Source organism: Poecile atricapillus, chromosome 9 (assembly GCF_030490865.1).
Source record: "Poecile atricapillus isolate bPoeAtr1 chromosome 9, bPoeAtr1.hap1, whole genome shotgun sequence".
Classification (NCBI taxonomy): Eukaryota; Metazoa; Chordata; class Aves; order Passeriformes; family Paridae; genus Poecile; species Poecile atricapillus.
The window spans coordinates 6,178,153-6,194,150 of NC_081257.1; the positions used below are offsets into that span (position 1 = coordinate 6,178,153).

Sequence of the window (15,998 nt, forward strand, 5' to 3'; positions counted from 1 at the left end):
AACTGATTTTTCTTGTCTCTTGCTGCAGCCTGAAACAGAATTAAACTCATCTCCATTGGAGAAAACTCTGCATATCAACATCCATGCATGGAGAAATGGAGGTATTTCCACTAGGAAATATTGACTTTGATTGCATTAGAAAACTGAATCTGGTTTGTTTATTTGTCATTAATCACAGATGTGACCTTTTAGCTCTTGGATCATGTTCTGCTCACAACAGAAAAGTTGGAGGGTCTGGAAGGAGAATTATTTCTTTTCAGCAGAGATTCAGACTCTACCCTTTGTATCCCTGTGTGGAAAAGCTCAGACTGAACTGAAAGACACCAAAGAAATAAAAGACAATTAAATTTTGTCCAGCCTTCCCAAACTGGCTTGTTCTGGACTCAATCCCATACCCATGACCATGGAAATTTGTAGGTTGACAGTGTTCCCTGGCTCTCAGCTACCCAAAAACCACGCAAAGAGATTTAAACCTCAGATGGAACCAGTGAGTTCAGGATGAAAGTGTGATTTCCCACACCAAAAATTCTTCTTTGCATATTTAAACTGAATAACTGAACTAGCATTTTTATAAAGGCATTTGTAATGACTCTTTCTTAGTCTTATTCCCTTGGTTAAAATGCCAGAGGTTTATTAGATTTATGCACTGCCATAATAGATTTATTCTGTGGTGTTAGAAAATGTTCAAACCATTTCCAGGCTGTCCACTTCATTCCTTCCTCCACTTCCACCCCCAGTGAGACCCCTAAAGGATGAGCACAACCCTTTTTGGGGTTTCATTTATTCGGGGCCTGAACTTCCCCTTAGGGGAGCAGTATCAGAGTGACCTTGCCAGAGAAAAGGTGGAATTCTCCTCCCTGGAAGCTTCCTAGAATGAAACCAGGCTGGGCAGCTGCAGGAGGGCCATGGATCCCAGCAGGACATGGTCTGGATTAGGTGACCTCCAGACCAAGCTCTCCACGAGTTTCCTCTCACACTGTGTGAGCACAGAAAACAAAGCAGAATCCATGGGATTTCTGCCTGAAAAAAGCTGGAATTGGGAGATCAGGATCCAATATCCCAGCTCAAACAGCATCTACAATCCACTGGGAGGTGGAAGACAGGGAATGAGCAGAGTTTGTCGCCTCCAGCAGGCTCTGGATGTCTGGGAATGTTGAGTGATCACAAAACCTCTGTCCCTCAGCACTCTGCTTCCTCCTCTCTTCCAGAACCCAGGAGATTCCAGACAGAAAAATCCCTTTTTCCCCCCCACTTATGGTTAATACATATTCTCGTGACACAATAGAGCCCTTTGAAGGGCTAGAAAGCCATTTCTTATCTCCACTGGTTTATCTTTACTACGCAGTTTCTGTGGCAGCAGTGTTTTATCCTGCTCCAGAACAAACCACTCGCTACAAAGAAACACTGAGGCTATTTATAAAACAGAATAAATCTCCCCATTTATCAGGAGAAGGGCCTGTCCCAGCCCACAAGACAAAAATCAGGCAATCTCAGTCCCAAAAGCCAAGTTCTCAAGTGTCTTCTGAGGATGACTATTTTGAGATTTCTAGGGGAATTTCACCACATCATAAATCTCTGAGAGTGGAATTTCTGTTAATATCCTCAGGAACTTGGAGTTAACTTTGCCATGTGAATGTGCCTGACCTGTGGCTGAAGAATTGACCACCCAAACGGACAGGGAGGGAATTCACCTACACTTAAAGAGATTTCCCAGAGGTACCTGGCATGTTGAAACTAAAATGGGAATTTTTTATTATGTCCATCCCAGAGCTCCATTTCTCAGAACCCAGCACTGCCCAAACATTAACATCCACCAGACTGTCCAAAATAAACCCTAAACAAAACAAAATCATTGGAGACTGATTAGCAAAGACACCAGAATATCCATTAGACCTCTATTCATTGACTTCTATTAAAGGCAGCACCAGAAAAATTGCCTGTATGAAATATTTCCTGTATTTCTATAAATATTCCCTGTTTCTATAGCAATGCCATGGATCCATCGATCACAAAGCAGCCCCTAAGGACAAAAACAACCCCCAAGAGATGAAGAAGCAGCACAGAGGTTGTCCAAAGTCTAAAACAAATGTGGAGTCAGAGTTCAAAGCTCAAGGCAGAACTCCTGTTGTGGAGTATCAAACTCAACCTGCCTGACTCATTTTCCTGCAGCCCTGACCTGAGGGAAAGGGGATATGAGTGAGCCCATTACAAATTCATTTCTAAAAGCATCTATAAATGCACATAAATGCACATAAATGACACCTGCCTCCCTCATCAGCTCCATGAATGCTTAGGATGTCCTTAAGATGATGTTTTGCACCTCAGCTTTTGCTTTGCAGATGTTTTAATTTGTGACTAAGAAACATGGGCTTCGTTCTCCAGACCCAGGATTGGGGGGTGCACAGCTTCACATTTATTGTGCTCAGTCAAGAACAAACACATAAATATAAATATGAATATGAATAAGAATAAAATATATAAAAATATACAAATATAAATAAGATATAAATAAGATAGAAATAGAAATAGAAATAGAAATAGAAATAGAAATAGAAATAGAAATAGAAATAGAAATAGAAATACAAATACAAATACAAATACAAATACAAATTAAAATTAAAATTAAAATTAAAATTAAAATTAAAAATAAAATTAAAATTAAATAAAAATAAAAATAAATATATAAATAAAACTAAAACTAAAACTATAACTATAATTATAACTATAACTATAAATATAAGAAAAATAAAAAATAAAATATAAGTAAAATATAAATATAAATATAAATATAAATATAAATATAAATATAAATATAAATATAAATATAAATATAAATATAAATATAAATATAAATATAATATAAATATAAATATAAATATAAATATAAATATAATTAAAATGTAACTATAAATATAAATATAAATAAAAGAAAAATAAAACAAAAATAAAAATAAAATATAATATAAAATATAAAATATGAAATATAATATAAATAAAATAGAAATAGAAATAGAAATAGAAATAGAAATAGAAATAGAAATAGAAATAGAAATAGAAATAGAAATAGAAATAGAAATAGAAAGTATATATATGAAGTAAATGTTAATAATAATTATAAAAAAAGAGAGACACAGGGACAAAGCCAATTCAATAGCAGTTTTTCAAACAGAAAAAAATATAAATTTGCTGAATGAGTATAATGACATTAAGTGGTCTCCCAAATTGCAAGTTAAGCACAAAGACTTAATGGTTTATGTGCATTGGAAGCAGCAAGTCATGGATATCATTAAAGATATAAAGCTTACAGATATTTCAAATACATGTTGGCAACAGAAGACTGATGGCATCCAAAAGAATCCATAGAAGAAAATACAGAAAAAACAACCCCAGTATGTATTTTAGCTGTCACATATCACCACTTCTGATATAATGGGCACCAAAAACAATTCACAAAGATTTACTCATCAGCATGGGTGGATTAATTTATTACTTATTACTTAAAAATTTATTACTTATTACTTATTAATTATTATTAATTTAGTACTTATTGATATGAAACGCAGAATTAAATCAAAAATCTGCTTTAATAATTGCTTGCAGTACTGTGAAGTTGAATGTGCAGAATTAAAAACAAGAACAGTGGGCATGCAGACAGTTAATGAACATTTAAACAAAGTTAAAAAAACCCTGACAAGCACTCAAAGACTTGGACTATTATTAGCCCATTGCTCAGTTTTCCCAAATAAAAAGTAATGGTGGTGTAAATCAAGAGACCTCCATGTCTCAAATCATAATCCATTTGCTGTGTTTGAAATTCCATCAGAGTTTGTTTGAAAGAGGATCTCTTCAGAATCCTCCAGTAGTCTGGGTTGGAAGTTTTTAACAGGAAGCTTGAAAAGTCTGCTCAGTTTGTACAAGTATTTTGTAAAATTCTCATTTGTGAGCCTCTGTGAGCTTGTTCACATGTTATGACAACTTTTGTAACTTTGCCTGGCAATAGAAATTACAATTTCAAAATAAACACAGAGCTCTGGACACGAGACAATAGAGGCACATCCCCCAGGCTCCTTCCTGTGACACCTGGAGCTCTTCCAGGTGTGGGGAGCAGCAGGGTGTTCTGGGACAAGGAGGATCCTGGGGACACCAGGAAGAGAATTCCCAGCAGGTCCGGGAGTGACCCTGCCCCTCTGCCCATCCTGGAGTCACATCTGGAGTGACCCTGCCCCTCTGCCCATCCTGGGGGCACATCTGGAGTGACCCTGCCCCTCTGTCCATCCTGGGAGCACATCTGGAGTGACCCTGCTCCTCTGCCCATCCTGGGGGCACATCTGGAGTGACCCTGCCCCTCTGCCCATCCTGGGAGCACATCTGGAGTGACCCTGCCCCTCTGCCCACCCTGGGAGCACATCTGGAGTGACCCTGCCCCTCTGCCCATCCTGGAATCACATCTGGAGTGACCCTGCCCCTCTGCCCATCCTGGGGGCACATCTGGAGTGACCCTGCCCCTCTGCCCACCCTGGGGGCACATCTGGAGTGACCCTGCCCCTCTGCCCATCCTGGGGGCACATCTGGAGTGACCCTGCCCCTCTGCCCATCCTGGAGTCACATCTGGAGTGACCCTGCCCCTCTGCCCAGCCCTGAACAGAGACAGAGGGACAGTGGGGTCTCCTCCCTGGGGATATTCCAGAGCTGTGTGGACACAACCCCGTCCATGTGTCCTGGGATGGCCCTGCTGGAGCTGGCCCGAGCTGAGCCCCTGTGCTCACCTCCAGCCTGAGCCCTCCTGGCATTCTGGGATTTCCTTTGGTCCTTTCTATCCAAATGCAAATTCCAGTTCTACCTTCATCCAGCACAAAGCCCCTGCCATTCTAAAGGGGCTTACATCCAGTTTGGAACAAACACGTTTGCTGGGAGACAGGAACATCTCAGAGCAGCTCTCCAGCCTGAGGTCTCCAGCTCTGGCTGTGCTTGCAGAAAGCATTGTGTGGGTGGAAGAGGCCCAAAGGAGAATAAACACACAGAGCAGCTGTGAAAAGTTATAAACATCCCTGATTTACAGTGTTCTACCTAAAACCTGTCTGCACTCAGCAAAAAGGTCAAAGAGCAAAGGAGAGTGAGCAGGAAACTGCTGCAGCAGTGAGGTCAAACATCGCTGGGTGGGCAGCGGCACCGGGAGCACAAAGCTGCTCCTCAAATCCCCGTGGCACGAGCAAGGAAGGACATTCATCCCCTGCAGAACCATTTTCCAGGATAAAGGCTCTCAGCACAGGATCCCAGGAGGGGTCAGGCTGGAGGTGAGCACAGGGGCTCAGCAGGACCATCCCAGGGCACAAGGACAGGGCTGTGTCCACACAGCTCTGGAATATCCCCAGGGAGGGACACTCCAAACCCTCTCTGGACAATCTGTTCAGGGCTTGGTCACTGCCCAGGGAAAAAGTTCTGCCTCTTGTCCAGCTGGAACTCCCTGGGCATCGCCTCCTGCCCGTCTCCTCTTCCATTTCTCCACACCACTGAGCAGAGGCTGGTCCCTGCTCTGACACACAAGCTAACATCTCTTTAAAAACTGGGTTTATCATGATTGCAATGGGACAGGGAACGACTGAAGAGCAGAAGGATTGCCTTAGTTAACATCAAAGAAGGAGTTAATGGATGGAACACCTTGCTGAGAGTTGCACTTTTTGGCAATGGATATTTCTCGCAGACTGGGCAGGAACACGGGGATTTCCTGTATTTTCCTGTTTGCTCATGGTGGAGAGGAATTGTGCAAAGTTTACAATTCCTCTTCACCAGTTTCACAAAGAATAAAGTTGCCAAGTGCCCAACAATGCTCTTTGCAAAAACATCATTGCACAAATTCTTTGTGACTTAGATAATAAAATTACCCCTTTGAGTCCACAAAGAGTTTTGTGCACCAGACTTCTAAACGTTTTTAAAAATAAGGGGAAAATAAGCATGATCTTAAAGAAAGGAATGAAATTGCTAAAAAAAATCCCCCAAACCCTGTGTGCATGTTTAACACAGAGCAGATGTACTGCACCTACACGAATCACAAAATCATCACTTTAGTTAAATAAGCAATGATGTGTTAGACATTTGGGATTTTCCAGGTCTCAAAGTCGTTGTGTAAGGCAGTGAAAGAAAACTCCAGGAACAGCTACTTCAGTGCTGTTATCAGGGAATAGCGACAGCCCTGTGACTGATGAGGGCTGGGATGATCCCAAGCCAAGATCTGGTGTCTGATCCTCTGCAGGCTCTTGGGTTACCTCGGGTGAACCCTCACGTACCCCCCGCTGCAGCCAGCTCACATTTCCACAGGTCTGCAGCCACAGCCGGGGCTCTCCAGCGGGCTGGGAGGGCAGAGCCGGGCAGCAGAGCCCAGAGCCGGGCAGCAGAGCCCAGAGCCCGGGCAGCAGAGCCCAGAGCCCGGGCAGCAGAGCCCAGAGCCCGGGCAGCAGAGCCCAGAGCCCGGGCAGCAGAGCCCAGAGCCCGGGCAGCAGAGCCCAGAGCCCGGGCAGCAGAGCCCAGAGCCCGGGCAGCAGAGCCCAGAGAGAGGGGAGCAGAGCCCAGAGCCCGGGCAGCAGAGCCCAGAGCCCGGCAGCAGAGCCCAGAGCCCGGCAGCAGAGCCCAGAGCCCGGGCAGCAGAGCCCAGAGCCGGGCAGCAGAGCCCAGAGCCCGGGCAGCAGAGCCCAGAGCCCGGCAGCAGAGCCCAGAGAGAGGGGAGCAGCCCTCGGAGCGTCCTGGAGCTGTGTGGTGGGACGGGGCTGGGCATCCACTGTATCCACTGCATCCATCGCATCCATTGCATCCACTGCATCCCACCGCATCCCACTGTATCCCACCGCATCCCACTGCATCCCACCGCATCCCATCCCATCCCACAGCATCCACTGCATCCCATCGCATCCACCACATCCACCGCCTCCTACAGCATCTCACCGTATCCCATGCCTCCGCCTCCGCGTGTCCCGCCCGGCCCAGCCCGGCCCAGCCCGGGGCAGGAGGAGCGGTCCCGCCCGGTCCAGCCCAGCCCAGCCCAGCCCGGGGCAGGAGGAGCGGTCCCGCCCGGTCCAGCCCAGCCCGGGGCAGGAGGAGCGGCCCCGCCCGGCCCCGCTGCCCGAGCTCCGGAGCCTCTCCCCGCTCCGCTCCTGCTTTGGTGAGTGAACAGCGGCAGGGAAAGGGAGGCGGGAGCTGGGGCCAGGGGAAACGGGAGGGATGGGAGGGATGGGAGGGATTGGAGGAATTGCAGGGATTGCAGGGATTACAGGGATTGGAGGGATTGCAGGAATTGCAGGAATTGCAGGGATTGCAGGGATTGGAGCCTGGCGGTACCTGAGCGCAGCCAGCGGAGCGGGGCAGGAGAGCAAACAGGAGCGGCTCAGCTCAGCACCGAACACTCTCCGCTTCTGGTAACTCTCCCTCGGCATAAACTGGAAGCCCTGGGCAGTTTTGCCCGCTCCTCCAGCGGCGATCCCAGCGCAGAGCAGCAGAGGGGAGCGGGGGGCAAACAGAGCTGAAGGAAAATCGCAGAAGAGCATCAATCCCCTGCAGGAGGCTCCTCCGAGGTGCAGATCCAGCAGCTCCCAGGGTTCCCAGGCTTGCCCCCGGAGCAGAGAGCAGCCGCTGCACGGAGGGGATGCTCAGATGGGAATGGGAAAGGGAAGGGAGGCGGATGGATGAATTCCAGATTCTCCGCTGTGCTTCATGGCCACACCTGAGTGAAGATGGTTCGGGGGAGCTCCTGTCTGCCCGCTCCTGTTTCCAGCATCATTCTGGGAGGGAAGGGAAGGGTACACGGCTGGGGAAAACTGGCACGGAGGGGTTGGTTCCTCGTTTTAAGGGAGAACAGTGGCCTGGCTGAAGAGGAAGAACTTCAACCCTCACCCCTTTCTGAAAACACTTGTGCTCTTGTGAGGAAAAATCCTAAATGCATTATTTTCATAGAAATCTTCTCTCAAATACAAGTCCAGCACATCCTGAGAGGGCTGACCCTATAGCAGGGACATAACCTGCCCTAAACCTTATCCCATCCTTGATTCAGCCTTTCCTTTACAGACAGCAGTGATAGAAATTAATCAGAATTCTTGGATATTTTTTAAGTTTTAGCTTGCAAAGCACCAGGTTCTGTCACTGTAACAGACCCTGTGCCCCTTTGCCATCTGCTTACTCCAACAAAAAACATTAAAGCTGCCTGGAAAAAAAAAAAAAAAAAAGGAGTTTGTGTAAGTCAGATGTTTATTTCTGTAAAGGAAAAGCTTTGTGTTTTCAATGAATTATTGCTAAAATATGAAGGAACTCATTAAATTACTACAGAAAGTTCACCAGATGTTTGAAGAGACTGAAAATAGGGGTTCCAAATTAAAAATGAAAAGAAAAAAGTGACCCAAGAGAAATCTTTGAGCAACAGGATTTACTTTTATTCCCAGTACAAGGAGACAGTCACTCCTCACACCCACTAGGATTTTTAAATCTGTGCTTTTTTGTGATGGTTCTCGTACAGTTCCAAAGCACCAGAAATTCACTTCAGCTGAATTCAAGTAAATCCCCAAAGAATTTTCATAGTGATCAACCTCCCTGCTGAAAGAACTCTCAACTCTTCATCACTTATATTATTTTTTACTTTTGTGAGTAATGATTTCCCAAGGCATTTGGAAAGAAGATCTTAATGTTTGAATGATGGGCTGAGTTACAGTTTTAGAAGTTAATTGTATTTCTGATGCAGGTGGATTAAACCCACCAAGTTTTACGGCTGCCAGGGGTTGGAGTCAGTAGTAGCTCAAGGTGAAGTCCAAAAAAATCAAGATTTTTTCTTATTTTTGTAGGAAAGATTTCCTGTTAGACTGAGTTGGGTTCCAAACCCAGACTAGAAAGGCACCACTGCAGCTGCTGAGCTTTAAAGGAACCACATTCCTGGGAAATTTCCCTTTGTTTATAAGGGATTGTACAGCTCACAGATCTATTTACTGCACCACAGCACAAAGGACTTTTCTTCTGTTCCAGCGGTGATTTCACAGGTCTGGCACCTACAGCAAATTCTCTTCTCACACACAAGTAATGGAGTAAAGAATATAAGACAGTACTTAAAGAAAATTACATTTAACTACTGTTTTGCTAAGAGATCACACTGATGACCAATTAGTTGATATTGATAATGTTTAGACTAGCAGGGAAAATTAACACCATAGCTGAAAGCTTTGGGATTCTACTCAAGAGAAGTTTTTCCCCCAGTCTCTTGGCAAAAAATAATCCATATTTGGGGAATGCTATCACAAGAACAAGAATGGATTTTGTCATGGAAAAACTGATATTTAGAACAACCTAAACTAGGAAATTGAACTGCTGGAAGAGGAGTTCCATGGAAGTCTGAGCTTATATTTGGAAGGCCAAAACATTCTTTGGAATGTGTCCATCCTCTGTTAGCTCTTTTTAATATTCATGGAATATAGGCCAAGTGTTAAAGAGAGTTGTTAATAAAATGCCATCCAGAGTCAAAAAAGTCTGTATCTATTTCCTGATCACTTCAGGTTAAGGCTGAAAGTTAAAAATAATAACTAATATAACTAATAAATAAATATAACTAATAACTAATATAACTAATAAAAATAATAAATTTACTTAGGGAAAGAAAAGGAAGTAAATACAGTGATGTGCAGAAAATTGTTTCATTAAGTAGCTGGTTATGCTGCCTGAAGGATCCTGAAGCTTCACTTCCAAACTGTCCTGGCTGGACTGAGACATTGTCATTTGAGTGGGAACAACAGGCAGGTTTCCCAAGTTTTTTCATTTATTTTTCATCAGAAATATTCCTTGATTATCAGCAGGCATTGAATAGGGACTGTTCCCTTACAGAGAAATAAATGGGTTTTTGAGAGGGAAATTAATCAAACTTCTAGCATGTTAATACTTTCAAGAATAATTTTTGGGGAAAAATCACTAGAAATAAATAAGTTAAGTACAATAGACTGAGTAAAGGCCATCTGAATTAAAATCTCACTTTCTGCATTGTATTTAGTCTGATGAGCAAGAATTTTGCTCTTTGGAGCTGTAATTTCTTTAAAATCCATCAGCAAGAGACGCGCCAGTTTCTAGAAACTTACTCCCACTCTGTCAGGGTTTAACAGATTGCACCTGCACTAATGAGGCACCGAGGCATCCACGCAGCATCTCCCAGGAGATTCTTGCTCCCTGGAGTTGTAATACAATAACAAATCATGTTTGCTGAGCCTCCCTGTAGAAAAAGCTCTTCACAGACAGCAACAATTAAAGAGCATTTTACCGTGAGCTCAGGGTTTAGAATTTCCACAAAGTAACCCAAGGTTTTGAGCTGTTTTGTTATTTTTTCTTTTTAATCTGTTCTGTCTACGTGAACTTTGTTTCAGTATAATTAAACTGTGCAAATATTAAACCCCATGCACTCATTATTACTTTCTTCTATTGGCAACTGCATTAGAGATAAGGAATTACATCAGTAGCTCCTGAAGAAAAGGCACATTAACCCACTTTGGAGATCAATTCTTGCTTCCTAAATCCTGCCCTATCCAACCACAGCAGTGCTAAGGAGGAAGTTTGGGAAGCAGTGAACAGCATTTTCTGTGTTCTGCTGTTTGATTCACAGAATCACACAATTGTTGGGGTTGGAAGGATCTCTGGAGATCATCCAGTCCAAGCCCAAATGCAGTTCATATATTCCATATGCAGCCCAGGAGAGCTGTCTAACCAGGCAGCTTTCTTTGCTGGAATTGTTTTCAGTTAAAGACTCGATTAAAGTTGCCTTTTCTCCCTTTATTTTACCATATAATTACACATCATTTACATTTTACATGCCATTTACATTTAATTGGAAATATGTGGGGGTGAAGGGTCTTACATCAGCTCCTTGCCCCGGCTGTGCCCCGTACACTTAAACACACTTGAAGAGGTGGAGAGACACAGACTGGGATGTAACCACTTTCCAGACATGTTTAACATCCATGGAGGGATTTCTGTCCTCAACATCCATGGAGGGATTTCTGTCCTTAACATCCATGGAATAATTTCTGTCCTCAACATCCATGGAGGGATTTCTGTCCTCAGCATCCATGGAGGGATTTCTGTCCTTAACATCCATGGAATAATTTCTGTCCTCAACATCCATGGAGGGATTTCTGTCCTCAGCATCCATGGAGTGACTTCTGTCCTTAACATCCATGGAGGGATTTCTGTCCTCAACATCCATGGAATAATTTCTGTCCTCAGCATCCATGGAGAGATTTCTGTCCTCAGCATCCATGGAGGGATTTCTGTCCTCAACATCCATGGAGTGATTTCTGTCCTTAACATCCATGGAGGGATTTCTGTCTTCAACATCCATGGAATAACTCCTGTCCATAACATCCATGGAATAATTTCTGTCCTCAACATCCACAGAGTAATTTCTGTCCTCAACATCCATGGAGTGATTTCTGTCCTTAACATCCATGGAGTGATTGCTGTCCTTAACATCCATGGAATAATTCCTGTCCTCAATGTCCTGGAGTGATTTCTGTCCTCAACATCCATGGAATAATTCCTGTCCTCAGTGTCATGGTGTGATTTCTGTCCTCAGCATCCATGGAATAATTCCTGTCCTCAGCGTCATGGTGTGATTTCTTCTCCTCAACATCCATGGAATAATTCCGCTCCTCAATGTCATGGTGTGATTTCTGTCCTCCACATCCATGGAATAATTCCGCTCCTCAATGTCATGGTGTGATTTCTGTCCTCCACATCCATGGAATAATTCCTGTCCTGGTTCTCAGGAGATGCTGGAGGGCTCTGTGACCTGTCCTCAGCTGCCACAGAGGAACGGTGCTGGCAGAGCCTGAAGGAATCTGGGATCACAGCACTGCCCAGGGTGCTCCTGTCCCCTCTGCCCATGGATGCTGCCAAGACACAGCTCCTCTCCAACAGCCACCTGGGAATAAAGCCCAGGAAAGAAGGAATTTGACCTCTCATAAGGAAGAACAAATAATTGCAGCTTCAACCCCGGTTACTGGAATAAAAATTTCTGGAATAAAAAGGGTAAAGTTAAATGAAGTATTGCATCACCTAATTTCAAGAGGAAATCCTGACTATTGAACAATCTGTTGCATTGTATTGCTCTGGCCATGTTTAGAGTTAAGAGGCTGAGAAATCCCATGCATATCTCAGTGTTAGTTGTGTAAATATTTTGAGCAAATATTTTTACAGTCTCAATTTCTTTCCTTATTGCTTTAAGAGATTTACCAGAACATAAAGTCAGACAAGCTATGAAATGGCACAAAATGTGTGTCACCCTCACAGACATCTTTCATCAGTGGACTGGAGGCAGAATTTCATCAATTGATCATTTGCTCCAAGATGTAAAATATTATTAATCAATTCTGCACTGTGGATCAATACAAGAATTAGCAGTTGGGAAGCAGAAGATGCTTATTAGTCCAGAAAAATCTTATTATTTTCCATTTGATCTCAAATAGGCCTGGCATCTTTAAATGTTTGAAATCTGTGTGAGCCTAAATTATGTAGGAAGAGATTTCTCATTACCTATAATTTGAATGACTGCCTACTGACTGCCAGCTGCTGGATTCTCAAACTGTTAGTTGGGGGTTGTAAATAAGCACTGGCTTGTTTAAATTATTTAATACAAAATATGTTTTTACTACCACATTTTAAATTGGTTTGCCAATATGGAGTTTATGTTATGGTTCATGATCAGCTGTTTAATGAGATCTAATGAATTAAAACTGTGAGGAATTAAATTTCTTCTTCAGATTCTGAGGTCAGAAATAGATGAAGCTCTATGAAAACTGTTTGGGATTGGTTAGTGGGGTTTCATAAAACACAAATTATGTAAAATGTTGTAAAAATTTGTTATTTAGGAGAGCCCAAAAAGGGACAGTGCTAAGCTGAGGCACAAATTAGCTTTATTATCTCATTACTACAGCAATTGAGTACATTTTCTTTCTTTTCTCTAGTTCTGGAAATAAAAATCCTCAAGCAACATGTTTACATCCAAGAGTGCAAACCATGACTGACCGTCCAAGGCCTGGACATCCACTGCAATTCTCAGTCAAGAAAGATGTCCAACAACACAACAGAGAGCGGCAGCAACGCTCCCTCGGCTCTCCTCGGCCTGTTCCTGGGAAGCATTTCCCTGCTCACCATTGTCATGAACATTCTGGTGCTGTGTGCTGTGAAAACGGAGAAGAAGCTGCAGACAGTGGGTAATTTATACATCGTGAGCCTCTCCGTGGCGGATCTGATGGTGGGGGCGGCCGTGATGCCCCTGCACATCGTGTACCTGCTGAGCCCCAGGTGGCCCCTGGGGCTGGAGGCCTGTTTGTTCTGGCTCTCCATGGATTACGTGGCCAGCACGGCCTCCATTTTCAGCCTGTTCATCCTGTGCGTGGACCGGTACCGCTCGGTGCGGCGGCCGCTCGAGTACCTCAGGTACCGCACCAAGGTGAGAGCCTCGCTGCTCATCCTGGGGGCCTGGCTGCTGTCCTGCACCTGGCTCATCCCCATCCTGGGCTGGCACGTCTTCGCCAACCACGGCCAAAGGAACGTCAGGGAGGATGAGTGTGAGACCGAGTTCTTCAAAGTCACCTGGTTTAAAGTGCTGACGGCCATTCTCAACTTCTACCTGCCCTCCCTGCTGATGGTGTGCTTCTACTGCAGAATCTTCAGCACCGTTCGGAAACACTGCCAGCACCGAGAGCGCAGCGATGGATCCTACTGCTCTTCCAAGGAAAAAAACACCGTGCAGCAGGCTAAGATGAGGGATGAGAAAAACATCTGCCTCCAGGAGCAAATCTTAGATGAGAACACCCCTGGCACGGACAAGCAAAGCTCCCCAGAGCCCCAAAAAGCAGATGCAGAGCTTCATTTCAGCAATCCTGGTGAGGCTTCAGAGGTGCTGAGGAATGGGAAGGTCCTGAAGTGTTTCTCTCTCACCACAGCCAAGCCTGAGCCTGGCTTGGACAGAGCAGGGAAGAAGGGGCTGTGTGCCACGAAAGAACCTGGGAATAAGGAGCAGCCTGGCTGCCAGGACAGCGACTCCAGCGTGGCATCAGACAAGCACACCTTCACTGAGGTGGCCCCCCGTGCACAGCAGCCCGGTCCCAGCCCTGCAGGAGCCTGCTCTCCTCAGGGAAGGACAGAGCACAGGCACTCCAGGGGAATGGCGTTCCTGAGGAAAAGCTGGCACAGCCTGCACAGCCGCTCCAGGAGCAGCCACCAGCACGGCAACAGGGAGAGGAAGGCAGCCAAGCAGCTGGGGGTCATCATGGCAGCCTTCATGCTCTGCTGGATCCCCTACTTCGTGTTGTTCATGGTGATAACGTTGAACAAGGAGCACAACACCCGTCCACAGCTCTCAGAAGTGCACAGGGTCACCATATGGCTGGGCTACCTCAACTCCACCTTAAACCCCTTCCTCTATCCTCTCTGTAACCACAACTTCAAGAAGACTTTTAAAAAGCTCCTTCACATTCATTGATGCTGGAGTTTTGGAGCTCAGGTGCAGCTCAGGAGTTCAACCAAACCAAATGTTCCAGTTTCAAAGGATGTGTTCAGTAAAAGACTTTGGTGAACTGTAGTCTATAGAGAAGCGTTAGTAAATGTGGGAAATGTGCACTTTTTAGGTTTAATACATTTGAAGAGCAACTTCAGATCAGGGATCTGAAAATCAAGGTCAATATATGAACTGTTACACTGTTGTCAGCCTTTTACCATTGGAGATCACCACTTCCACACAGAAATGGAGACACAAATAGACATCCTCAGTGATTATAAATTATTCAGCTACAGAAAAGGAAGAAATCACATTTCACTGATTGGCCAAAAATATTTTTCTCTTTCAACTTACTCCATTAAACACATTGCTTGTGAAGTGAGATTTGCAGGAGGAGGTACTTTGCACAGTCCAAGAACTTCCAAGAGTTTAAAAAGACTCCCCCATTTATTTATAGCCTCCTCCAAATCACAAACTTTCCATCAAATGTCAGGTTTTGGTGTGTATCCTGCTGTATCTCTGTGATATTGTGCTTAGATTAACTGCACATTAACTTTGCTGAAAAAGAGGTTTTATGTCCCAAAAGTTTCCATGCTCAATGTCCTGCCACCATCTGCTCCAGAAGGGCATGCTGCTGTTTCCAGACTCCCAGAGTATAGTTGATTATACATGAAATGTGTTGACCTTTTCTACCCTTTATATTTAATTTGTATTTCATAAATCTTGCTGTCAAATATTAAAGGAGAAAAACACAATAATAATGGAATACTCCATGTTGGAAAAGAGACCAGGAAGATGTTGAAGTACAACTGAAAGCTGAGGTGGCTTTGATGCTACAAAAAGAGTCCTCTCATTCCTTTTGTTGTGCTGATGAATTTCCCACATCCTCAACACTTTCTTAATTGTATTTAAAGGACTCAATATTAAATGAAACCCTAACATATCTGCCTTCTAATAAATTGGGGAAATCTGCTAAAAGAATAAATTCAGTCTATTCCAGTGTATTATGCAAAGTTCAGAGATTAATTGACTTTGGTTTCAAGCTGCACGCAGGAAAAAAACTGCAATTAGGAAATTTAAATCTAGGAGAAATAAGGCAAAATGCAGAGAGAAGATATGAAACCAACAAAATTTCCTGCAGAATTCAGACAGCTTTTTCACTGCAGGAGGAACACCTGCACAAGCAGAAAATGCACCTTTTTGGAGTAAAGAACAGAACCTTTTGGAACTCATGCTCTAATCCCTGGCCTTTCACAAACAATTGATGAGGTTCACAGACACTAAATTGGAGTTTTTTCTGTTCTGATTTGCAACAGCACTTCTGGCTAAAGTGGATGGTAATTTAGATGATCCCTGAGGAAATAAAAGTCAGTCACAGTTATTGGTGCTGAAAAACACATTTACCCAAGGGCTGCTGAGTTACCAAGAAATCTGTCCTGTTGATCATGTAAATTGGCTTTTCTGACCTTAAAAACAACAAAACCTCAGC

At 44.0% G+C, this 15,998-nt stretch overlaps 1 protein-coding gene across 2 annotated transcripts; it reads left to right on the top strand.

The window, feature by feature from the left end:
- The first annotated feature begins 7,077 nt into the window (after nucleotides 1–7,077).
- Nucleotides 7,078–15,985, top strand: HRH1 (histamine receptor H1). Of its 2 annotated transcripts, XM_058844724.1 has the most exons (3): nucleotides 7,078–7,153; nucleotides 11,775–12,036; nucleotides 12,972–15,984. In XM_058844724.1, exon 3 carries the CDS (start codon nucleotides 13,076–13,078, stop codon nucleotides 14,492–14,494), a length of 1,419 nt encoding a protein of 472 aa, XP_058700707.1. In that variant the 5' UTR covers nucleotides 7,078–7,153; nucleotides 11,775–12,036; nucleotides 12,972–13,075; the 3' UTR covers nucleotides 14,495–15,984. The 2 variants fall into 2 exon arrangements, with proteins under 2 accessions (XP_058700707.1, XP_058700708.1); XM_058844725.1 differs by lacking the exon at nucleotides 11,775–12,036 and having other exon boundaries at nucleotides 7,089–7,153; nucleotides 12,972–15,985.
- The last annotated feature ends 13 nt before the right edge of the window (nucleotides 15,986–15,998 follow it).

Excerpts from the sequence above, each read along its gene's own strand:
- HRH1 (XM_058844724.1), top strand. The coding sequence starts at position 13,076 with ATGTCCAACAACACAACAGAGAGCGGCAGCAACGCTCCCTCGGCTCTC.